This window comes from Lolium perenne, chromosome 5, assembly GCF_019359855.2.
Source record: "Lolium perenne isolate Kyuss_39 chromosome 5, Kyuss_2.0, whole genome shotgun sequence".
In the NCBI taxonomy this organism is placed as follows: domain Eukaryota; kingdom Viridiplantae; phylum Streptophyta; class Magnoliopsida; order Poales; family Poaceae; genus Lolium; species Lolium perenne.
In genome coordinates, this window is record NC_067248.2 from 116,456,369 (window position 1) to 116,481,018 (window position 24,650).

A 24,650-nucleotide genomic window follows, 5' to 3' on the forward strand; every position below is an offset into this window, starting at 1 on the left:
TGCTTACTGAAGAGATGTCGACTTTGAATGCTAGTGGAGTCATCAGTTGGGACTCGGGGTTACATGTAGATAATGTTGACCTGCCGATGAATAAAAAGTGGGTCAGATCAAGGATTGTTCAGATCGCCGTCATATTGCTTCATAGACGTTCAGAAATAGGGGGATTAATAGCTTCTCACTGGCCTGCTTTATATTATTGAACTGATGCCTTCTTGATTCAGTGAGAAACTGCTGGGTGTAGTCAGCCTCAACAGCCACGTTGGCAGCGTCCTTCGGCAACCTGGAGCAAAAATATCATCGGGCAATGCGTTGGAGGATGGATATAGCTTTGAGACCTCTTCGTAGGCCTACATGCATGTAATAATTTCATTAGGAGAGAAGGAACTAAAACATACATGATCAATTGGAGCTGGTCGAGCAGCAATTACTAACTAAGAAAATTCATGTGCCTTGGCTGCCTCACAAAGCTGGGCGCTGATTCTGTCGGCCTTCCGACGCGTTGCGGCCGCTTGCGATCCTATCATCGTTGCTATATGCTTAGCACCTGGCTTCTGTACGGATGGTAGGACCACACCGTAGTTGCTGACGACGGCAGACACACATACTTTGCACTACAAATTACGATCGATATATCTGCGGATCTGCTAGTCAGCTGCCTCGGCCGACGACCATCTAGGGAATTTCTCGGTCAGAAGTAAAACAGCTAGATGCTCAATCTTAGAACAAAGGAGATTAGTACTGAAAATATAAGATCGCATTACATACTCAAAACCTGCCAGATTAGCTAAGTTGAGCATCACCGTCGAACGCCGGCCGGAGATGGTCGCTCGCTACTGCGGCAAGAACATACAATCTGCATGATGCGAGGAGGCCTCGGGTAGGAAGACTGCATGCATATCCACCAGATCAATCTCGTCCAGCTAGATCGGAGTAGAGGCCATTGATTAGAGATGTGTTTTCGGGAGGAAATTGGAAGGAAAAAGTCACGGGCGTGGGAGAGAATAAGTGCGGCATCCAACGATTCACATAAAATTAACTTTTAATCTAACGGATAAAACTTTATAGCCTCCAGAATTACTGTGGTGGCTGGATGGGAGTCTCCAATTAGTAAATATAAGATATAAGATAGGTGTGGCTTCATCTTGAGCCTCACATGCGGTTTGGGCATTCCAGCATCATATCATTAGGAAATAAATTAAAGCTCCCAGACAAGCATGAGCAAAGCCCAACTCTTTCTTTCATGTATGGCACGGTATGTTTAGGATTCCAGCAAATACATTAGTTTTTTATGGCAAAAAAGAGATAAAACCCGAAAGGAGAGCAAGCCACATTACTGTGCAATACAGAAGAACCTTTCCATTTTTTATACCAGATCTTCCTTAGATTTTAGGTTCTACTATGATTCTCAAGCAGTACTAAATCATTCCCTACCATGATCTCCCAGTATATGTGCCGAGGTTGACAGAGAATTTCCTATACCATTGTACCAACTGACAATCAAGTGACTACATATATGATGATCTCTTCTTGATTCATTTAAATTGAAAGAGTCAACTCATTCCATGTTATCAATGCATGATTTTTTTTATAAACATGTAAATGCATGATATCTCCGTGAAACGTTTCTTCTTTATAAGATCCAACCAGATTTAATAAGTAGTTTTGATTGTGTGTATTCAACATTGTGTTGGTATTTTAACTGCAATATATGATATTTCTTCTTGCTCGATTGTCCATGTAGATTTTATATCTGAAATTTTCCTACTATGTCACGGTAATGCGCGGTGCTTCAGCCCTAGAGGACAAAACCCTCAACATCATTATTATGTAACGATTATGATGAGCTCTTATGTGTTCTCCATGTCGAACGCTTTACCAATAACTGTTCTCCAACAGTGAAAGTAAACCGCCAACAATAACGACATGAATATTGGATGGTACTCCATAGGTTGAGGCCACACAATAACTTCACATCAAAAGTGAATCCAATGTACTTTGCAAGATTCTCTTCAATGTGTGTACAAAATGAGTTAGCCGGTTGACAATCAAGAGTTGAATGAACAAAGCAACCATATCTAAGTAAATAGCAATATGCATAAGAGAACTTTTTTCACAATTGTTCATGCTGAAAAAAATCATCCCTAATGCCCGCAGCAACGCGCGGGGTATCAACTAGTGTTTATAGACAAGCTAATTAACCTTATCCCTATTCTCCAGGTCAGCTCCTGGGCTTTTCAAATTCTTATATCGAGACCTGAGTGAAAAAAGTTAGCTTTGAAACAAGAGATAACAAATAAATCTTGTTCAGTTCATATGAACAAATATAATATGAGTTTAATTGCAAAATTTTAGATGTACCATGATCTTAGCTTCCTCTTGGAGGTAGCGTTCTATTGGAATGTATATATCATTTTTCTGACTTGCTGCTAGCACTTCTAAAGACATATAGGAGACTGGGTGAGTATAGGATGCATAACCTTTAGCATTTCAATATACCAAAATTGCACGCAGACGAACCTTGTTTATGGCTATAAATCTAAAAGTACAATTCTTTGATGAATGGAGTTCTCATCATCCTTTGGTTCACCTGGATTCGACAGTAAGAAGAGCAAGTTAGGCTATAAAAACACCCTGTTAAGTTTCACGGTCTTAAATATGAATGGATTATTCAAAGAGAAAACAAAGATATGTCTTCCCCATATTTTTTGCATGAATTTTTAAAATAGCCAGCTATAGCCCCTCAGAGAGGTGTGGCTAAGTGCATTGGCCCGCTAAAAGGTGGCTATAGCGGGTCTAGCCGTTTTCGCAGGCTGCTACTATAGTCTATAGCCGGCTATTTAAAACCCTTAGCCATTTTCTCACTTGGAATGATTTTTCGTCGATTTTCATCGAGAAGTTTTTTCCTAGAAGTTTCCGGAGTCCGGTTAACACATTTTTTAGTACAAGATGCCTTGGAATCAGTCCTGTTAAGGACATGTTTTGTTGTTCATATGTCAAGGGCTAAAGGTGCATAATCGTGTGTGCCCATGTCACTGCAATTTTCTCCAGTTTGTATTGCGTTAACTCTTCTGGCCGATTGAAAACAAGCTTATGACCATTATTGTTAGGTTGACTTGGAAACTGTGTTATTAGTGTTATGTAAGGCTTCCTGATATGCTAATATTTCTTCCAAGAAATATACATAAGCCTATATTTAGCAATAATGCAAATCTTGGTTTTCCCTTTCCAATGAATCTCGCATTGATCTTGTCAGTTGCTATCTCTGAAACGAATAGATAGGGTAACATTAAGCTCTTTCTGCCAAGTATTTGTTAGAATAACTGCACCCAGGAGAATGCCCTTAGAGTTAGCTTTATATGACATGTTCAGAGTAATCAACTAGAGCTTTGATAACACGACCATGTGTCAGGAAAATGTTGTTAATCTCCCCAACCTCTATATAGTCTATACTCTGCTCTGCCATGCAATGTCAATTGAATAGGTTCAGAAGTGCTTTGCACTTCAAATATCTGATGGTAACTGAATGTATGTTGCATGCATAGAAAAGTTTCCTTCAAATGTAAAGATCATGGCTGTGATACTAAAGGCAACTGTTGTTTTGAAAAAGAACAAGGGAAAGAAGATAAGTGAAAATGATGAAGTTGATTCAGGCAAATGGACAGAGGTGCCCAAAGCAAACCTTATTACAAACTAACAAAAATCTTTCGAGAGCTCCAAGCTCCTGATTGCGGCGAGCCACTTCACGGCATTGTTTCTGTCTTTTTTTCGATAAAGGGAATATATTAATATCAAGAAGATACCAATTACACCCAGCCTCTGCAACAACGCACCACCCTAATGGCACTACGGATGCAAACAGCCAAAAACAAGAAAAGAAAACTAAGAAATAAAAGTCCCGCTACAGTATCTCGGGCCTAACAACAGCAATACATCCACCGCCAAGACAACACCTGAATTACAGACTAGTCTCCACTCTCAAAACAAATGCATCCACCAAGGATATTGCCAGGCACAACCAATTAAGGCCAGACCTTGGGTTTTCACCCTGAAAGGTAGGACTCTGCACTTCACCTGTGTTGTCGCCCCCACTTTCATACCGCAGCTGTGAAGCCCGAAACACCAAGGAAGTCCCTCAACATCACAAAGACTTGAACCTCCCTTAGCTAGTCCTCCCCTCTGGCCTTCATGAAATTCTCTTCTTCCGACTTTCATCATGGATCCATAGTCACTTGATGTCAATCAAAGAAAAAGAGCTTCGCGCCGCTCCCTCCAGAACCAATCGGTCGGAATAAAAACATGGGTGCGCACGACCGAATACCTCCGATCCAACAAACTCCAGGCAAAAGCACTGTTACATTCATCGGCGGAGCCTTCCGGAACTCAACAATCCGGCCAAATCACGAGTCCAGGCCTCCGGTAGGTCCTCCTCTTCACGCAAGAGAGGCCCTAGGACCGCCGCCTTTATTCAGGTCGGACCCCCACGTCGGCGACCATCCCGGGCTGGCCACTCCAACCCACCACCGGCGACACCGACGCTGGCTTCCAAGCTCCTCCATCTTGCCGCCGGAAAGTGGTGATAGATCGATGGATCAACCACCACCAACCGCAGGCCGACCCTCTCCGACGAAGAAGATGGCCACCTCCACCGTCGTACCCAAGGCTGCTGCCCCGGGCGACCTCGTGGCGCGAGAGAAACCCGAGATCGCCTCCACACACGGCCGAGAGGCGGGGGGAAAGTGGCGCAGATCATGGCCTGGCCGCTGCCCGCCACCAGCCCCTCCGGCGTGCTGCGGTGAAGATCCGGCGGAAGGCAAGGGGCTGCCGCTTCTGGCCGTCGCGCAGAGGTCTGGCCGCCGCCGCCCATCACCAAATCCGACCGGCCGCAGCGAGCGTCGAGGGATCCCGGTCGCCGTCCCAGCGCGGCAACAAGGAGAGGCCGCCGCCGCCGCCATGCCCCGCGGCCTCTCCTTGTCAAGTCCAAGGAGGGGTTTGGGAGCACATTGACTTTCTATCTAACCATTGACCCCTTTATGTTACAGCTCCCTGATGAAGCCAAGGAGCTGGACAAAAAACTTTGCCAGATAACAAAGGACAAGAATGAGGCTTTGCGTGGCCAAGATTTTGAGAAGGTATACAATTATTTTGTAGATATGCTCTGAGTTTTATATGAAGGTTCCTAAATGGTCTGCTTTAGTAAGATTGTTTTACATGCAACGTATGAGTTGATTTGGCTGTTTGTACATTGTATTGTATGATACCTCGCAAATCTAGTAGAAGCCAGCCTTTTCTTCCTTTTTCTATTGTATTGTAACAAGAAATAACTGTTGCTGTTTCTTCCATGTTATCTTAATGTTGTTGTTTCTTAACAGGCTGGGAAATTAAGAGATGAGGAGATGGAGATGAAGGCTCGATCAAGTAACTACTAGTATTGACAAGAGCAAGGAAATGATTAAATCTGTAAACAAAATAAGGTGTTCAAGGAATAATTTCCAGTTAGATGCTTCGATTTGGGTCACTCCTGGTTAGAGTCTGCTATGTGATTGCAGGTCGCAGACAAATGTTGGATTCTGCAAGTTAGTTTCTATAAGTTAGATTTTGCTTGCAAATGTTGGTTCCCCCGCCAGGGGCGAAACCTAGCGCCGCCAAAGCTCCGCCCCGCCTGGGCCTCCCCTGCCACTGCCACCGGCGGCCTCCTCCGCGGCGGTGGCGGCACCCCGCTGCCAAAGGTGGTCGGGGAGTTCCTGGGCGCGCGGTGGAGGACCAGCTCGTGGGGGCGATGGCGGTCGGGGCTGGAGGATGCCGAGCCGACGGGCTCGGGCGGGGGGCTGCGGTGGTGGCTGCTCGTCGACGCTGCCAAGGTCGCGGCTGCTCTGGCGGCGGTTGCCCTCGGCGCGGGGCCTGCGGGGCGGCCTGGTCGGCGTCCTCCCAGATCGAGATCCGCTCGATTTGGGGGATTGCATGTCGGCCTCGCTCAAGGAGGCCAGGGCGGCAGCCCTGGGACGCCTTAATGGCGTTGGTGGTGACGGGGCCATGCCCCCGACGCAGGCAGCCGGCAGGGGAGGCCGGTCTGCATCTTCGGCGCCGGCGGCTGGCCGGAGACGAGGATGCTGGGGCAGCGGCCCCGGGGACGCGGTGGTGACGGGGATGTGCCGGCCCAGCTCCTCCTTGGCGTGGTGGTCGCGTGGAGGTCGGAGTTCGGGGCGGCTGCGGAGGGCCACCGTGTGTGGCAGGCTGGCTGGGGTGCGGCGGCCCTTGCCAGTTCCTGCAAGCCTGTGGCGGAGGTGAGCCACAGTGCAAGGATGGCGGCGCGGCGTCGCGGCTCTTGGCGGGCGAGGCGCTGTTCCCAACGTCTCGGGACGGCGACAGGTCGACGTGAGGGGTCGGCCTGTTGCGCGTGGAAGCCGGAGCGGCTGCTCCGGGAGCGAGGTGGTGTTGCTACTATGCCTCTGGCCGCGTGGGTGGCAGGGCATGCTTCCGTTGGCGTGGGCGGCGTCCCGGTGGCTGGTGGTCTGTGCTCGTCCGGCATTTTGGGTTGTCCCCACGATAGCCCAGTGGAGGTGGCTATCTTGGGTCTCCGGATGAAAATCTTGCCCGACTTGGTCGGTGCCGACAACGGCGTCGCCTTCGGGCGTCGCTTTCCTACTTGAAGGCGTTGTCGTGGAGTCCAGGCACCCCTCCGCCCATCATTCCAGGGTGAATACCCAAATTCGGCTTGCCAGATTGGATGACGGTGGCGTCTTTGGATGTCGTGACCTCGTTGGAGGCGTCATTTTTTGGAGTCTTGGAAGCCTCTTGTTGTCGATGCTTGCACCACTGGTTTGGGTCGAGGTCTTCGGGTACCGTCGGGTGCGAGTGCCGCTGGCTTGCTTCTTGCGGCCTGCCTCTCCCCGCGAAGCTTGAAAGGCCTAGCCGTTCCTTTCGGCTCTGACTTCCTTTCCAGGCACGTGGACCGGGCCGTCGTGGTGCTTGCCGTTGCCGTCGTGCTGGTGTCATTCGACGACGCTCCATACCTAGTTGAGCTAGGTCGTGTGGCCAAGTGTGGTTTTCGCTGGTTTTCCTTAAAACTGTGCCGTGTAGGTTTTTGTTTGTCCGGTCTTCCTTATAAAACACGGGTGTCGAATTTGTATCGGTTTTCGGTCGGTTTTCCTTATAAACCGGCTAAATTTTCCTGCGAATGATGGTTTCAGACCATGCTGGTTACAAATACTTTTGATTTCGGGTACCAATAAATAATGTCCACATCACTAGGGCCTGACGCAGTGGTACCCCATACGTGTTTTGTGTTCTAGTAGGAATCTGCTTGCATAGCAGGCCTAGTTTTTGAGGACAATTAGGACTGCCGTGTGTCCGTGTCCTAGTAGTGGTGTAGGTTGTCTAGTACGAATCGGTTCTTCCGAGTCGGCTGCTGCGCCTGTATAAGCAGCGCGGTGGTTCATCGAGGTGTTGGTCTAGTTTCATGCCATCAATCGGTGGACGAAATCCATCAATATTGCAGCTACACACATACGTAACGACTCGAGAAGACGAGAATGGCTGAGCTTGCCGCCGGCAATTGCATCCCCGTCACCGACATCACCAACGTCGATGATGGATCCAAGGGCACGCAGCCTGTCGATCTACATGCATCTGAGGGAAATCACTGCCACGCCATCGACATCGACATCGACGTCGATGATGGGTCCGACGGCACGCAGCCTCTTGATCAACATGCAGCTGAGGCAAATCACCGCCACGCCATCGACATCAATGGCGGTATGATCGACCACCCACCAGAGTCTATCGAATGCGCGGTTTGCATGGAGCGTGCCGAATGGGTGGCAGTCGGTCCGTGCGGCCACCGCGAGATCTGCTCCCAATGCGCAGTTCGAATTCGCTTGGTCGAGGGCAATCGTCGGTGCTGCATCTGTAGGGCGCTCTGTCCCACGGTGATCGTTACCGGGGCCGGCGGCGAGAGGCACATCCACAGTAAGCTTGCTGCCGCTTCCGACGGGCGGGTTGGCAAGTACTGGTACCACGAGGCCTCGGCGGCCTACTTCGAAAGCAAGGAGCAGTACAGGGCAGCGAAGAGAGCTTGCTCGGAGCAAGCAGCTGAGGAGGACATTGCAGACGAGAACGACGATGTCGACCCATCTTCGCCTTTCCGTCTTTTCCTAGTTTATCTAGTCATCAATTTTTTTGGTGGCACGATGCTTTGCGCCGGTCTCGCTGCGGCTGACATCCACTGGGGTCATAAACTTGCAATGTTACTAGGGGGCGGCTTTGGCTGCGCAGCGATGGCAACCATTTTCTGGTTTTTGGTTGACTGGTTTAGAGGCGGGCAGTAGTAGGCCCAACATTACAACAGTGGCTTTACTTCAGTACTGGAGTGCCGTGGAGTCTGTATCTGACGAAGCTGTGTGTCTTACCCAAAGTCATACAGTATTTGGGAGTGCCGTGGAATACTCTTGTAGGCTGAATATGTGAGTATAAATTTACATGGATGCAACTGGCCGCCCTCTCTGCGCATGGGGTTTGCTCCTCGAAAATATCTTTTTACAGTGAACGGTACCTACAGCAGTGATGTCAGTAATGATGTCAGCCATGTGCTGACCAATTTTGTCACAAATTTGTGAAACAAATTTGAAACATAATTGAAACATAACTGAAACACTAATATTTTTGTGAAACAAACCGTAGTGACGTCAGCAATGATGTCATCAGTTTCACTTTTTGTCAGACTGTTTCACAATATTTTCCATGTATCACTTTAGTTTCAAAAAAGTTTCACTTATGTTTCAATTATTAGTTTTATATTAGACAAATATTAAAAGCCTCACCAATCTCAAAGCAGAGAGTGGATGGTAGATGTGACACCTACACCTACCGGCTCCTTTAAAATCACTGCTCTCGTTTGCTCCTCTGCTCAATCTATTTTCCACTCCCTAGTGCGGCGCCTTGTAGACCAAGTTACATGTAACTCGTTTAGAAATAAATAAATAATGGCACTTTAAGTTAAAAAAAATATGAAAACGATCCTAGATATAGATAATGATGTATTCTATAAACGCGAAAAAGTTTCAACCCGAAAAAATAACAAGAGTGGAAATGAAGTAGTAGTGAGCGCTGCAAAGTTTGAAACATCAAAAAACTGTCAGATTTTTCATTTTTGTGTACCCCAAAATATAAGGTGTTTTGAGATGAGATTTGGCACGTTAGTATAATGCATCATTATCAACTTCTACGATTTTTTTTCAGATTTCTTTGAAACTTTAAAATACAATTTTTATTTTATTTTAAAAGGCTTACACGTAGTAGAAGCTACATTTGTAGTTGGGTAAAGTCTGAAAAAAACCTTGAACTTGTTGGGGGTGTCCGAATCAAACCTCGAACTTCCAATACCGGAAATCAGCACCCTCAACTCATAAATCCCGGTTCATTCTCGTGAGGCGCTCGTTTTAGGCAGGATTCGCTGACGTGCCCACGATCAACGCTGGGATTGTTGACTTCTTCTTAATTATTAGCATATGATCTGAAGAGGGAAACATAGGCGTTCTTGTTGCCGTCCTTGAACCTTGATCTATCCAATATATCTCTCACACGCACATACCAGCAAATACCGAGCAGCTTGCACATAGCAGCAACTAAGCGCTACCCAGTAGCTAGCTTAACATGCAGCAGAAACGAGAACGCAGAGCAGCTGCGCCTAGCATCAGAACGGGAAGTCGCGCGGTGCACGGCGAGCTGCATGGCCACGGCGGGAGAAATGGAACCTTCGATTCGAGCTGAGCAGACGCCATGGGATGAGCTCCGGCAGGCGCCTCGTGGGCGGAGAGGATCGACCGCAGTGTGAGCCGAGGCAGTTTTGGGCAATCCATGGCGATGCGGACGAACTCGATCGGGCAGACTGCGAGGTGAGGAGCGGTCGCAGTAGCACCATCACCGGCACCTGCTCGCCAAGCTGCTCTTCGCGGTGTCCCTCCTCTCGTCGCAGCTACGTGCACCACCTCTTCTTGCCAAAGTACACCACGCCCAAGGCACCCACTGACCATTACGTACACGGTTCTCTCTGTTGATTAAGCAGGTGCGGGCGAGAATTGGCGGAGGCGCTATGACAGCATGTCTGGGCGCTGGTGGCGGCTGCAGAGTGCAGAGCACGTCGTGGCAAGGTGGCTGGAGCCACCGGCGTCCGATCCACCCGGAGGTGGCGAAGAGGTTGCGTGTGGGGCGGTAGGAGTGGTCTGCGGGCACGAAGCCACGGTGCCTCGCCGTGCCTCACCGACGCGCCCGTGCCTGATGTCAAGCAGCTTCTGCTCTCTGCTCTCAGCCTAAGCCATCTTGTCTGTGTGACTGTTCGGCGGAATCGGCGATTCTGGCTCCCAAGAAAGGGCCAGCGGAGACTGCTCGCACTGCAGCGAGGATCTCACATACCACGAGATCCAGATCAGGGGAGAAGAAAAGGGGAGTGGAGGAAGATGATAGATATGACATGTGGTCCGGAGTTGTCATTGAGAGAGATGTCCCAAGTCTGCAATCCTTGTTTGGTAATGATCTAGATGTAAATTATGACCGGGAATTAAGAGTTTAGGGTGCTGATTTTAAGGATTGAGAGTTTTGGGTTTGATTTCAACTCCCTCTACCAGTTCAAGGTGTGGCGCCGGAGGAGGGCCCTACGGCGTCTGCGGACCCAGAGGGGGTAGGCCCTTCGTCACGAAGCAAGCCCAAGCGTGCGTGCGCAAAGCGGCCAATGCTGTCAATCCGTAAGGGACGGGGTAAGCGCGCCGGGTAGTGATGAGAGGCCTCATATATAATATCCGGGGCTTTGGGGCGTCTGGGAGACGGTCCCAAATGCTTGATTATCTGCGATCTGAGAAAGTAGATTTTGTGGGCCTCCAAGAGAAGATCAGGCAGGAGTTTTCGGCCTCTGAGCTACGCCGGCTAGAGGTCGGTGGCCAATTTAACTGGAATTGGCTGCCAGCAACAGGGCACTCGGGGGGGGGCTGATGTCTACGCCCCCTCCTTTTCCTGTAGACAGTGTTAGGCCTCCAAGAGCAGAGGTTTGTAGAACAGCAGCAAGTTTTCCCTTAAGTGGATCACCCAAGGTTTATCGAACTCAGGGAGGAAGAGGTCAAAGATATCCCTCTCATGCAACCCTGCAAACACAAAGCAAGAAGTCTCTTGTGTCCCCAACACACCTAATAGGTGCACTAGTTCGGCGAAGAGATAGTGAAATACAGGTGGTATGAATATATATGAGCAGTAGCAACGGTGCCAGAAAATAGCTAGCTGGCGTGTAGTTGATGGTGGTAGTATTGCAGCAGTAGTAACACAAGAAACAAGAAACAAGCAGCGATAGCAGTATTTAGGAACAAGGCCTAGGGATCATACTTTCACTAGTGGACACTCTCAACATTGATCGCATAATAAATAACTCTTTCTCATATGTGCTACATACACTCTTTTGTTGGATGATGAACACATTGCGTAGGATTACACGAACCCTCCATGCCGGAGTTAACAAGCTCCACAATAATGTTCATATTTAAATAACCTTAGAGCATAATAGATCATTGCAAAATAAACCAAGAACTAACATAGTGCACACACTGCCCACATTACACTATGAAGGAGGAATAGATCACATCAATACTATCATAATGATAATTAACTCCACAATCTACAAGAGATCATGATCATAGCCTACGACAAGAACCACATGGTGCACACACTAGTCACCTTTACACCATGCAGGAGGAATAGATTACTTTAATAACATCACATGAGTAGCACACAACTAGTAGCGATACAAAGCTCATATGAATCTCAATCATGTTAAGCAGCTCATGAGATCATTGTATTGAAGTACATAGGAGAGAGATTAACCACATAGCTACCGGTACAGCCCCGAGCCTCGATGGAGAACTACTCCCTCCTCATGGGAGACAGCAGCATTGATGAAGATGGCGGTGGTGTCGATGGAGGAGCCTTCCGGGGGCACTTCCCCGTCCCGGCGGCGTGCCGGAACAGAGACTCCTGTCCCCCAGATCTTGGCTTCGCGATGGCGGCGGCTCTGGAAGGTTTCTGTGGGTTTCGTCAATCGTGATAGGGTTTTCGCGACGGAGGCTTTAAATAGGCGGAAGGGCAGCCTCGGAGGGGGCCTGGGGCCACCACACCATAGGGCGGCGCGGCCCCCCCCCTCTGGCCGAGCCAGGGTGTGGTGTGGGGCCCCCAGGGCTTCCCTCTGGCGGCTCTCGGGTGTTCTGGATGGTTCCGGGAAAAATAGGAACCTGGGCGTTGATTTCGTCCGATTCCGAGAATATTTCGTTACTAGGATTTCTGAAACCAAAAACAGCAGAAAACAGGAACTGGCACTTCGGCATCTTGTTAATAGGTTAGTTCCAGAAAATGCACGAATATGACATAAAGTGTGCATAAAACATATAGATAACATCAATAATGTGGCATGGAACATAAGAAATTATCGATACGTCGGAGACGTATAAGCATCCCCAAGCTTAGTTCTGCTCGTCCCGAGCAGGTAAAACGATAACAAAGATAATTTCTGGAGTGACATGCCATCATAACCTTGATCATACTATTGTAAGCATATGTAATGAATACATCGATCAAAACAATGTAAATGACATGAGTAAACAAGTGAATCATATAGCAAAGACTTTTCATGAATAGTACTTCAAGACAAGCATCAATAAGTCTTGCATAAGAGTTAACTCATAAAGCAATAATTCAAAGTAAAGGTATTGAAACAACACAAAGGAAGATTAAGTTTCAGCGGTTGCTCTCAACTTGTAACATGTATATCTCATGGATATTGTCAACATAGAGTAATATAATAAGTGCAATATGCAAGTATGTAGGAATCAATGCACAGTTCACACAAGTGTTTGCTTCTTGAGGTGGAGAGAAATAGGTGAACTGACTCAACAAAAAGAGTAAAAGAATGGTCCTCCATAGAGGAAAAGCATCGATTGCTATATTTGTGCTAGAGCTTTGATTTTGAAAACATGAAACAATTTTGTCAACGGTAGTAATAAAGCATATGTATCATGTAAATTATATCTTACAAGTTGCAAGCCTCATGCATAGTATACTAATAGTGCCCGCACCTTGTCCTAATTAGCTTGGACTACCGGATCATCGCAATGCACATGTTTTAACCAAGTGTCACAATGGGGTACCTCTATGCCGCCTGTACAAAGGTCTAAGGAGAAAGCTCGCATTGGATTTCTCGCTATTGATTATTCTCAACTTAGACATCCATACCGGGACAACATAGACAACAGATAATGGACTCCTCTTTTATGCATAAGCATGTAACAACAATTAATAATTTTCTCATATGAGATTGAGGATATATGTCCAAAACTGAAACTTCCACCATGGATCATGGCTTTAGTTAGCGGCCCAATGTTCTTCTCTAACAATATGCATGCTTAACCATAAGGTGGTAGATCTCCCTTACTTCAGACAAGACGAACATGCATAGCAACTCACATGAAATTCAACAAAGAGTAGTTGATGGCGTCCCCAGTGAACATGGTTATCGCACAACAAGCAACTTAATAAGAGATAAAGTGCATAACTACATATTCAATACCACAATAGTTTTTAAGCTATTTGTCCCATGAGCTATATATTGCAAAGGTGAATGATGGAATTTTAAAGGTAGCACTCAAGCAATTTACTTTGGAATGGCGGAGAAATACCATGTAGTAGGTAGGTATGGTGGACACAAATGGCATAGTGGTTGGCTCAAGTATTTTGGATGCATGAGAGGTATTCCCTCTCGATACAAGGCTTAGGCTAGCAAGGCTTATTTGAAACAAACACAAGGATGAACTGGTGCAGCAAAACTCACATAAAAGACACATTGTAAACATTATAAGACTCTACACCGTCTTCCTTGTTGTTCAAACTCAATACTAGAAATTATCTAGACCTTAGAGAGACCAAATATGCAAACCAAATTTTAGCATGCTCTATGTATTTCTTCATTAATGGGTGCAAAGTATATGATGCAAGAGCTTAAACATGAGCACAACAATTGCCAAGTATCACATTATCCAAGACATTTTAGCAAATTACTACATGTATCATTTTCCAACTCCAACCATATAACAATTTAACGAAGAAGAAACTTCGCCATGAAAATTAAAAGCTAAGAACACATGTGTTCATATGAACCAGCGGAGCGTGTCTCTCTCCCACAAAAGCATTTATTCAAACAAAAACAAAAACAAAAGCACACAGACGCTCCAAGCAAAACACATAAGATGTGACGGAATAAAAATATAGTTTCAGGGGAGGAACCTGATAATGTTGTCGATGAAGAAGGGGATGCCTTGGGCATCCCCAAGCTTAGACGCTTGAGTCTTCTTGAAATATGCAGGGGTGAACCACCGGGGCATCCCCAAGCTTAGAGCTTTCACTCTCCTTGATCATGTTGCATCATACTCCTCTCTTGACCCTTGAAAACTTCCTCCACACCAAACTTAGAACAACTCATTAGAGGGTTAGCGACAATAAAAATTAACATGTTCAGAGGTGACACAATCATTCTTAACACTTCTGGACATTGCATAAAGCTACTGGACATTAATGGATCAAAGAAATTCATCCAACATAGCAAAAGAGGCAATGCGAAATAAAAGGCAGAATCTGTCAAAACAGAACAGTTCGTATTGACGAATTTTATCGAGGCACCAGACTTGCTCAAATGAAAATTCTCAAATTGAATGAAAGTTGCGTACATATCTGAGGATCACTCACGTAAATTGGCATAATTGTCTGAGTTACCTATAGAGAAAAAAGCCCAGATTCGTGACAGCAAAGAAATCTGTTTCTGCGCAGTAATCCAAATCTAGTATGAACTTTTCTATCAACGACTTTACTTGGCACAACAAAACACTAAACTAAGATAAGGAGAGGTTGCTACAGTAGTAAACAACTTCCAAGACACAAAATAAAAACAAAGTACTGTAGCAAAATAACACATGGGTTATCTCCCAAGAAGTTCTTTCTTTATAGCCATTAAGATGGGCTCAGCAGTTTTAATGATGCACTCGCAAGAAATAATATTTGAAGCAAAAGAGGGCATCAAAAGGCAAATTCAAAACACATTTAAGTCTAACATGCTTCCTATGCATAGGAATCTTGTAAATAAACAAGTTCATGAAGAGCAAAGTAACAAGCATAGGAAGATACAACAAGTGCAACTTCAAGATTTTAAGCATATAGAGAGGTGTTTTAATAACATGAAAATTTCTAGCATCATATTTTCCTCTCTCATAATAACTTTCAGTAGCATCATGAGCAAACTCAACAATATAACTATCACATAAAACATTCTTATCATGAGTCTCATGCATAAAATTATTGCTACTCCCAACATAAGCATAGTCAATTTTATTAGTTGTAGTGGGTGCAAATTCAACAAAGTAGCTATCATTATTATTCTCATCATCAAATATAGGAGGCATATTGTATTCATAATCAAATTCATCCTCCATAACAGGTGGTAACAAAAGACTTCTATCATCATCATAAATAGGAGGCAAAGTATCATCAAAGTAAATTTTCTCCTCAATGCTTGGGGGACTAAAAATATCATGCTCATCAAAGCCAGCTTCCCCAAGCTTAGAATTTTCCATATCATTAGCAACAATGGTGTTCAAAGTGTTCATACTAATATTACTACCAGCATGCAAATAAGATTCCATAGGTTTTTTAATTTTCGCATCAAACAATCCATGTTTTAAATCAGGAAATAGAATAAGAAGCTCATTCTTGTTCATTATGCCAAACTAGTGTAAACAAGAAACAAAAATATGCAATTGCAGGATCTAAAGGAAATAGCTTCGAGTACTTACAACGGCGAAAATAGCTTAGTAGCCGAGATCCGGAGTGTGAGTACCTTTTACCTTTCCTCCCCGGCAACGGCGCCAGAAAATAGCTTGATGTCTACGCCCCCTCCTTTTCCTGTAGACAGTGTTAGGCCTCCAAGAGCAGAGGTTTGTAGAACAGCAGCAAGTTTTCCCTTAAGTGGATCACCCAAGGTTTATCGAACTCAGGGAGGAAGAGGTCAAAGATATCCCTCTCATGCAACCCTGCAACCACAAAGCAAGAAGTCTCTTGTGTCCCCAACACACCTAATAGGTGCACTAGTTCGGCGAACAGATAGTGAAATACAGGTGGTATGAATATATATGAGCAGTAGCAACGGTGCCAGAAAATAGCTTGCTGGCGTGTAGTTGATGGTGGTAGTATTGCAGCAGTAGTAACACAGTAAAACAGTAAACAAGCAGCGATAGCAGTATTTAGGAACAAGGCCTAGGGATCATACTTTCACTAGTGGACACTCTCAACATTGATCGCATAATAAATAAATCTTTCTCATATGTGCTGCATACACTCTTTTGTTGGATGATGAACACATTGCGTAGGATTACACGAACCCTCGATGCCGGAGTTAACAAGCTCCACAATAATGTTCATATTTAAATAACCTTAGAGCATAATAGATCATTGCAAAATAAACCAAGAACTAACATAGTGCACACACTGCCCACATTACACTATGAAGGAGGAATAGATCACATCAATACTATCATAATGATAATTAACTCCACAATCTACAAGAGATCATGATCATAGCCTACGACAAGAACCACATGGTGCACACACTAGTCACCTTTACACCATGCAGGAGGAATAGATTACTTTAATAACATCACATGAGTAGCACACAACTAGTAGCGATACAAAGCTCATATGAATCTCAATCATGTTAAGCAGCTCATGAGATCATTGTATTGAAGTACATAGGAGAGAGATTAACCACATAGCTATCGGTACAGCCCCGAGCCTCGATGGAGAACTACTCCCTCCTCATGGGAGACAGCAGCGTTGATGAAGATGGCGGTGGTGTCGATGGAGGAGCCTTCCGGGGGCACTTCCCCGTCCCGGCGGCGTGCCGGAACAGAGACTCCTGTCCCCCAGATCTTGGCTTCGCGATGGCGGCGACTCTGGAAGGTTTCTGTGGGTTTCGTCAATCGTGATAGGGTTTTCGCGACGGAGGCTTTAAATAGGCGGAAGGGCAGCCTCGGAGGGGGCCTGGGGCCACCACACCATAGGGCGGCGCGCCCCCCCCTCTGGCCGCGCCAGGGTGTGGTGTGGGGCCCCCAGGGCTTCCCTCTGGCGGCTCTCGGGTGTTCTGGATGGTTCCGGGAAAAATAGGAACCTGGGCATTGATTTCGTCCGATTCCGAGAATATTTCGTTACTAGGATTTCTGAAACCAAAAACAGCAGAAAACAGGAACTGGCACTTCGGCATCTTGTTAATAGGTTAGTTCCAGAAAATGCACGAATATGACATAAAGTGTGCATAAAACATGTAGATAACATCAATAATGTGGCATGGAACATAAGAAATTATCGATACGTCGGAGACGTATCAGGGGCTGCTGTTGGGTTTCCGGGATGAGACTCTTGAGGTTGGGGTGTGGAGGAAGGGCACATTCTACCTCAGCGCTCATATCCTCCAGCGGAGGTCCAACAAGAAGTGGTGGTTTGTGCTGGTTTACGGACCTGCAGATCACCGGCGTACCGAGGAGTTCTTGGGAGAGCTTACAAGGGAAGTTAGCTCTTATCAGGACCCGGTGGTTCTGGGTGGGGACTTTAATCTTATTCGCCGGGCTGGGGATAAGAATAACGCCAACATTAACTGGCCCAAGGTCCATAGGTTTAACGACGCCATTGCTAACCTGTCGCTTAGGGAGGTGGCGAGGGTAGGGGCGCGGTACACCTGGACGAACAAGCAATTGTCGCCGGTGAGATGCGTGCTGGACAGAGTCTTCGTGTCCCCTGCCTGGGAGGCTTGGTTCCCACTCCGCTCCTTTACGGCGATCACCCGCATTGGCTCGGATCACACCCCCCTCCTTCTTAAAAGCGGTCAGGACGAGCGATGCGGGCCCGCTAGGTTCATGTTCCAGACTTGGTGGTTTGGGATCCCGGGTTTTTTGGATCTAGTTAAGGATAAACTGGACTCCTTTCTGTCGGACTTTGGTCCTCATAGGGGCTCGATTGAGCTTTGGATGTGTGTGGCCAGGTTGTCGCGTCAGTTCCTCAAGGGATGGGGGGCCAACCTCGGGAAGGAGAAGCGGGACCGTAAGGCTGGGCTCTTGGCGCAGGTCGAGGCGCTTGATGCGCTGGCTGACTCATCTGGTTTGGACGAGGAAGGATGGGCCTTCCGATATCACCTGGAGGACCAGGTGGTTTTGCTTGACTCCTTAGAGGAGGAGTATTGGCACCAGCGGAGCCGCATTCAATGGCTGCTCAAAGGGGACGCGTGTACGGCATATTTCCACGCCATTGCCAACGGGCGCCGTCGAAAGTGCGGGATTCCCCGCCTGATTTCGGAACAGGGCGAGCTTTCGGACCAGAAGGCTATCATGGGACATGTGTATGAATATTACCGCGAGCTGATGGGCACAGCCGGTGAGGCTAGGGCTTTCACCCTTGCTCATGACCTTTGGCCATCTTCCAGACGTATCTCTGATGCAGAAAACTGGGAGTTGGAAAGATCGTTTACCTTAGAGGATCGCTTGATGCCGTCCTTCATGATATGAAAGTGGACTTGGCTCCTGGACCGGATGGCCTGCCTGTGGCCTTCTTTCTGAGGTTCTTGGGAACCCTGCGACCCCTTGTTTTCCAGATTCTGAATGATTTTGCCCTAGGGAGGGTGGACATCTCACGCTTGAATTTTGGGATACTATCCTTGATCCCCAAAGTTAAAGGGGCTGACTCTATTAAGCAATTCCGTCCGATCGCCCTTATCAATGTTATTTTTAAGTTTGTCTCTAAGGCTTATGCGTCTCGTCTTGCGCCGTTAGCACATAGGACGATTGACCACTCACAGACTTCTTTTATCAGGGGTAGGGCCCTTCATGAGGGAGTGTTGGCCTTGCACGAGATTGCTCACGAGCTGCGGGTTAAAAGGCTAGGGGGCCTCTTCCTGAAGCTTGACTTTGAGAAGGCTTATGACCGGGTGGATTGGGACTTCCTGCGCGAAGTCCTAGGTCGGAAAGGGTTCTCCGCCACTATGATTCACCGCTTGATGCAGCTGGTCTCGGGTGGCCAAACGGCGGTGAATGTCAATGGGGAAATCGGCCCTTTCTTCCGCAACGCGCGTGGGGTCAGGCATGGAGACCCGCTGTCTCCCATCCTCTTTGACTTCATGGTCGACGCCTTGGCGGCCATGTTGTCGCGGGCTAAGGAGGCTGGACACATATTGGGGCTGGTGCGGCATTTGATTCCTGGGGGAGTCACTCACCTGCAGTATGCCGACGACACTATGGTGATGATTGAGCCGTTAGATGAGGGTATTGCCAATCTAAAGCTCGTTCTGATTAGTTTTGAGCTGATGTCTGGCCTTAAGATCAATCTTGCTAAAAGTGAGGTTCTCGTGGTTGGGACCACGCCTCTGGAACAGGAGCGGGTGGCTCGGCTCCTTAACTGCCGTTTGGGGAAATTTCCCATTAAGTACCTGGGGTTGCCTTTGAGCAACAAAACGCTTCGCGCCTCGGACTGGGATTTCCTGACGGCGAAAGTGGCCAAATGGGTGGATCCTTGGCAGGGTATCTTTTTGGCTTCAGCGGGACGTCTGGAGCTGACGAATTCTTGCTTGTCAAGCCTTCTGTTGTTTGCAATGAGCTTGTTCATGCTCTTTGACTCAACGCATGCGTCCTTTGACAAGGTGCGCTCCCGCTTCTTTTGGGAAGGGGTGGGGGATAAGCGCAAATACCACATGGTCGACTGGGCAACGGTGTGCCGGCCTAAGGAGGTTGGGGGTTTGGGTATCCTCAACACTAGGCATATGAACATTGCGCTCATGCTTAAATGGGTTTGGAAGCTCTACCACAATGCAGATGGGCTTTGGCTGATCTGATTAGAGCTAAGTACCTTGGGAAGCATGACCTCTTCTCGCCGCTGGTGCCTACCAAGGGATCGCAATTCTGGAACTCGATCCAGAGTGTCAAGTGGTATTTTAAACTTGGCGCGAAGCATTGCGTTCGTAACGGGAAACGGACGTTCTTCTAGCTGGATTGGTGGTTGCGCACCGCTCTGCTCAGGGACAAGTATCCGGTGCTTTTCAGTTGTTGTGACTCACCGTTCATTATGGTGTTGGGGGCCAGGGATGGCCCGGGTTGGCGCTTGCGGTTTAGGCGTCCTTTTTCCCTCGCGGAGTTGGTGGAATGGGACAATCTCACTAGGGAGCTAGACTTCACCCAGGCCAGCGATGATGACGACGTGGTTTCTTGGTGCTTGGAGGCTTCAGGCGACTTCTCTGCTAAGTCTCTGTACTGTCGGTTGTCGCAGGGCGCGGCGGTTACGCACTTTAGGGAGGTCTGGCGGACGAGGGTGCCACCGAGGATAAGGGTATTCTTGTGGCAACTCCTCTGGGGCAAACTGCCTTGCTCTATGCAGGTGGCCAAACGGAGAGGTCCGTCTAATGGGCTTTGCTCTCTTTGTGGTGAGCCTGAGGACTGTGACCATATCTTCTTCACATGTCCACTGGCTCGCTTCCTATATGCGGGAGTTAGGGAGCTCCTGCATTGCTCCTGGAACCCTGCAGGGGCAGGCGATTTCCTTGCTATCTCTCATGGTTTGACCGGGGCGAATAGACGAGTAGTTTGGTTCTCCTTCGCGGCGTTAGCTTGGGCTTTATGGAATATTCGTAATAAGCTAACTTTGGAAAAAGTCCTTATTGGCAAACCAGCTGATGCCTTGTTCAAAATGACCATCTACATGCAGCAGTGGAGGATGCTGGTGAAGTGGAAGGATAGAGGACTCGTGGATGCGGCGATGGACTCTCTTCGGCGGATGCATGCGGACCTGGCGGTGTCGATGGGCTCCTGTTGCCGTCTTGTTTTTCTTTTCTGCCTTGTACCAGGGGGATGGTGCCGGATGTTGTGCTGAACCTTGTTTTATCTTGTGTTGTGGTCATCTTGAACCTTAGCTATGGTTAGGTCTGGGGACCTGATTATCGTTCTGTGCGGCGTGGGAGCGTTTGCTCGTTATGTATCCCGACTTTGTATGGTTATGTTGGTGCTTTATTAATTTATAGCAGGGCTGAGGCCTTCAGTTTTTTTAAAAAAAACAGACTTTACTCTTTGTAGTTTCCGCTCCCGGCTGATGTTTCAATCGAAAATGAAACCCACCCAAACTCAAACACAACAACACCTTAGATCACTCGATACTCCTTCACAATTAAGGACATGATGATGTTTTGTGCCTAATTAACGAATAGCTAATTTGTATGTTAGCCATGAAGAAACATGCACGGCGGTGGTGGTCATGCCCACAAGTGTTGGGATCATTGGAATCTTCGTTGGGAAGTGATAATCAAATTTATAGTTCAACACGATGGGAGCACAAGAATAACAATAAGACATTACAAATTGAGACGTCACTCTGATCTACACATGTGTATCTGTTGAGTAACATATTGTATATTGTATAGGTATAGGTCCCAGTGTTTTTTCAGGGTTGTACCTGTAATTGTACATGTGTCCGCCTATATATATGAGAAGCCGGCCCTATTGGTGTTGTGCAATCTCCAATAACTATTCTACATGGTATCAGAGACCCTTCGGGTCTTGACCTAGCCGCCGCCCTCTTCCCCTAGGGGCGCCGCCGGACACCTCTTCCCACCCCAACCCTAGCCCTAGCCGCTTCTACCTCCTAACACCACCACCGCTTCCGCCATGGACCGCTTCGACTCCTCCGGCTCCGGCTTCAACTCCTCCGGCTCCGGCAGCAGCAACCCCTTCGTCGGCCCCTCCTTCGCCGTCATCCGCGACATCCCCATCGCCGAGCGCGTGCCGGTGAAGCTCTCCACCACCGCTGCCAACTTCTTCCCGTGGAAGACGTACTTCGGGCTGCTCTTCCGCGAGTATGATCTCCTCGATCACGTCGACGACACCATCGACCTCCTCGCCATGCCGCACGACCCTGAGTGGCTCGCCATCGACGCCACCATCATCCGCTGGTTCTACCAGACCGTCTCCAACGACATCTTTCGCACCGTCGTCCGCGACGGCGACTCCGCCCACACGGTCTGGGCTCAGATCACCGGCCCCTTCACCGACAACAAAATCCAGTGGGTCACCTTCCTCCAGCAGGAGTTCTTCGGCACCCACCAGAACGACTTGTCTCTCGACGACTACGCCCTCAAGCTGAAGAGTCTCTCCGACGAGCTCCGTGAGTTGGAGTTTCCGATCGATGACAAGATCATGCTCTCCACCCTGTCGGCGGGTCTCGGCGAGGATCTCAGCAACGCCGCCTCCAACCTCACGCTCCTCACCACGCCCACCTTCGACCAGGTCGTGGCCTACCTACGCCTCGAGGAGGGCCGCCTCAAGCATCTCCGGGCTCGGGCGGCTCACACCGCCTTCGTAGCCGGCTTCTCCCACGGCGCTTCGACTCCCGCGCCTCGCGCACCCGCGCCTCGCCCCACGGGTCCGCCGTCGGGCTTCCCTGCAGCCAGTCACCAGGCCAGTCAGACCGCCCCCTGGACCGGCCCGTCCAGCCAACAGGCCGGTCAGACCGACACCTGGACCGGGCAGGCGGCTGCTTCTGGCGGTGGTCGCCGCGGCTGTCGTCGCTGTGGCGGTGGTGGCAACGGCGGTGGCAATGCTAGTGCCAACGTCCCTGCGCCTCATCCACCTCAGCACACAGCTCCTCCGCCATGGACCGCCGGTCACAATCCGTGGACCGGGGTCGTTCACGCCTACTCCATGCCCGTGCCGCGCCCCCTACCCAGGCATCATGGGGCCGCGTCCAGCCACCCACCAGGCGTTCTACGCGGCGCCCCAGCCCACCCCGGCCTACGCCGCTCCCCCGGGCGCGACCCCGTGGGATCCCGCGCTCCTGACCGCCCTCCAGAGCGCCCCCTCCGCTGGGGCATATGGTGGCGGCGGCGACTTGTTCATGGACACCGGCGCTTCCGCGCATATGGCTGCGCACCCCGGTAACCTCTCATTTTCTTAACCTGCTTCCACTTCATCTCGCATCATCGTTGGCAACAGTCATGCTCTTCCCATTACTCACACTAGTTCTGTCTCTTTTCCTTCCACTTCCACTCCTTTCTCTCTCCATAACGTTCTTGTTTCTCCTGACTTGATTAAAAATCTTGTTTCTTTTAAATCTTTCTGTCGTGATAACCCTGTGATTGTGGAATTTGATGCTTTTGGTTTCTCTGTCAAGGATGGTCGTACCCGGATGCTCCTCCACCGATGTGACAGCCCCGACGATCTCTACCCTGTTGGCGCGGCCTCCACCACCATCGGCCGCCCACTCGCCCTCTCCTTCGGTGTCGACCTTTGGCACGCCCGTCTTGGCCATCCTAGCTCCGCCACTCTGCGTCAAATAATGCAAGGTTTCTGCTTTCCTTGTAATAAAACGGATGCCCAGTCTTGTGAGGCATGTCGTCTAGGCAAACATGTTCGCCTTCCATTTAGTTCCTCCTCCACAGTCGCATCTTTCCGTTTCAACTTATTCATAGTGATGTTTGGACCTCGCCGGTTCCGAGTAATTCTGGTTATAATTTCTATCTTGTGATTCTTGATGATTACTCGCATTTTGTATGGACTTTTCCCCTTCGTCGTAAATCAGATGTTGCCGCCACCTTCACCGCCTTCTTCACTTTCGTCTCCACTCAGTTCGGTCGCCCCATCCACGCCTTACAAACGGACAATGGCAAGGAGTTCGACAACATCACCATTCGCTCACTTCTCGCCACCCACGGCACCGTCTTCCGCCTCACGTGTCCATACACTTCTTCACAGAACGGTCGTGCTGAACGGATGCTTCGTACCCTCAACGACTGCGTCCGCACCCTTCTGTTCCACGCCTCCATACCCCCGCGATTCTGGCCGGATGCCCTCGCCACGGCGACTCTCCTCGTCAACATCCGCCCGTGTCGTGTGCGTTGGTCCTACACGCCGCATCACCTTCTCTATGGTGCGCCGCCTGCCTATGATGACCTTCGCATCTTCAGCTGCCGGTGTTATCCTAACACTGCTGTCACCGCCACGCATAAGCTTGCGCCCCGCTCTCTCCCTTGTGTGTTTCTCGGCTACCCCGCCAACACCAAGGCCTACCGCTGTTACGACCCAGTCTCCCATCGTGTCCTCACTTCCCGGCATGTGTACTTTGACGAGTTGGTTTTTCCGTTTCAGCAGGGACTCTTGGCGACACCTCCGACGACTCCCCCGGCGCCCGCTGGCCCTCTTGCGGCCGCGCGCCGCCGACTGACCGCGGTGGCCCCCTCTGCGCCGGCCCCGCCTGGTCCCTCGGCGTCTCCGTCGCACGCGGCGCCCCCGCCCGCGATGCCCGAGGCGCCCCATCGCCCGCGGCGTCTCCTTCGGCCGGCTCTTCGTCGGCTGCCTCGTTGCCCGCCTTGCCGCCCGTCGCTGCGGCCCCTGAGCCCATGCTCACCCGCGCCCGTGCGGGCGTGCGGCGGCCGTCTACACGCTAGCCCGCCGACCAGTACGTCTGCACGGCGTCTCCGTCCACCGCGTCTGCCTTCTGGGCCAGCGGCAACAGCATATTGCCGCACGACGGCGGCGTACCTTCCAGCAGCCGACCCGGCC

The 24,650-nt window shown here is 49.1% G+C and overlaps 3 protein-coding genes across 3 annotated transcripts; all 3 read left to right on the plus strand.

Moving 5' to 3' along the window:
- The first annotated feature begins 3,547 nt into the window (after positions 1 to 3,547).
- Positions 3,548 to 5,540, plus strand: LOC127299711 (chaperone protein ClpC1, chloroplastic-like). The gene is made up of 3 exons (XM_051329735.2): positions 3,548 to 3,664; positions 5,040 to 5,129; positions 5,370 to 5,540. Exons 1-3 carry the CDS (start codon positions 3,569 to 3,571, stop codon positions 5,424 to 5,426), a joined length of 243 nt encoding a protein of 80 aa, XP_051185695.2. The 5' UTR covers positions 3,548 to 3,568; the 3' UTR covers positions 5,427 to 5,540.
- A 1,989-nt stretch (positions 5,541 to 7,529) lies between these two features.
- LOC139831571 (uncharacterized) lies at positions 7,530 to 20,973 on the plus strand. The gene is made up of 5 exons (XM_071820866.1): positions 7,530 to 8,226; positions 17,590 to 18,580; positions 18,928 to 19,866; positions 19,923 to 20,036; positions 20,127 to 20,973. The coding sequence occupies exons 1-5, from the start codon at positions 7,530 to 7,532 to the stop codon at positions 20,971 to 20,973; spliced, it is 3,588 nt and encodes a 1,195-aa protein (XP_071676967.1).
- Positions 20,974 to 21,761: 788 nt separating this feature from the next.
- On the plus strand, positions 21,762 to 24,535 carry LOC139831572 (uncharacterized). The gene is made up of 4 exons (XM_071820867.1): positions 21,762 to 22,982; positions 23,263 to 23,434; positions 23,671 to 23,979; positions 24,240 to 24,535. The coding sequence occupies exons 1-4, from the start codon at positions 21,762 to 21,764 to the stop codon at positions 24,533 to 24,535; spliced, it is 1,998 nt and encodes a 665-aa protein (XP_071676968.1).
- The last annotated feature ends 115 nt before the right edge of the window (positions 24,536 to 24,650 follow it).

Excerpts from the sequence above, each read along its gene's own strand:
- LOC139831572 (XM_071820867.1), top strand. The coding sequence starts at position 21,762 with ATGGACCGCTTCGACTCCTCCGGCTCCGGCTTCAACTCCTCCGGCTCC. Across the intron at positions 23,435-23,670 it reads TCTGCGTCAAATAATGCAAG|ATGTTGCCGCCACCTTCACC; the intron begins GTTTCTGCTTTC and ends GTCGTAAATCAG. Across the intron at positions 23,980-24,239 it reads CGTCAACATCCGCCCGTGTC|GGACTCTTGGCGACACCTCC; the intron begins GTGTGCGTTGGT and ends CCGTTTCAGCAG.
- LOC139831571 (XM_071820866.1), top strand. The coding sequence starts at position 7,530 with ATGGCTGAGCTTGCCGCCGGCAATTGCATCCCCGTCACCGACATCACC. Across the intron at positions 8,227-17,589 it reads TGCGGCTGACATCCACTGGG|ATCACCGGCGTACCGAGGAG; the intron begins GTCATAAACTTG and ends ACGGACCTGCAG. Across the intron at positions 19,867-19,922 it reads TTGGGTATCCTCAACACTAG|ATGGGCTTTGGCTGATCTGA; the intron begins GCATATGAACAT and ends ACCACAATGCAG.
- LOC127299711 (XM_051329735.2), top strand. The coding sequence starts at position 3,569 with ATGGCTGTGATACTAAAGGCAACTGTTGTTTTGAAAAAGAACAAGGGA. Across the intron at positions 3,665-5,039 it reads ATTCAGGCAAATGGACAGAG|CTCCCTGATGAAGCCAAGGA; the intron begins GTGCCCAAAGCA and ends TTTATGTTACAG. Across the intron at positions 5,130-5,369 it reads GTGGCCAAGATTTTGAGAAG|GCTGGGAAATTAAGAGATGA; the intron begins GTATACAATTAT and ends GTTTCTTAACAG.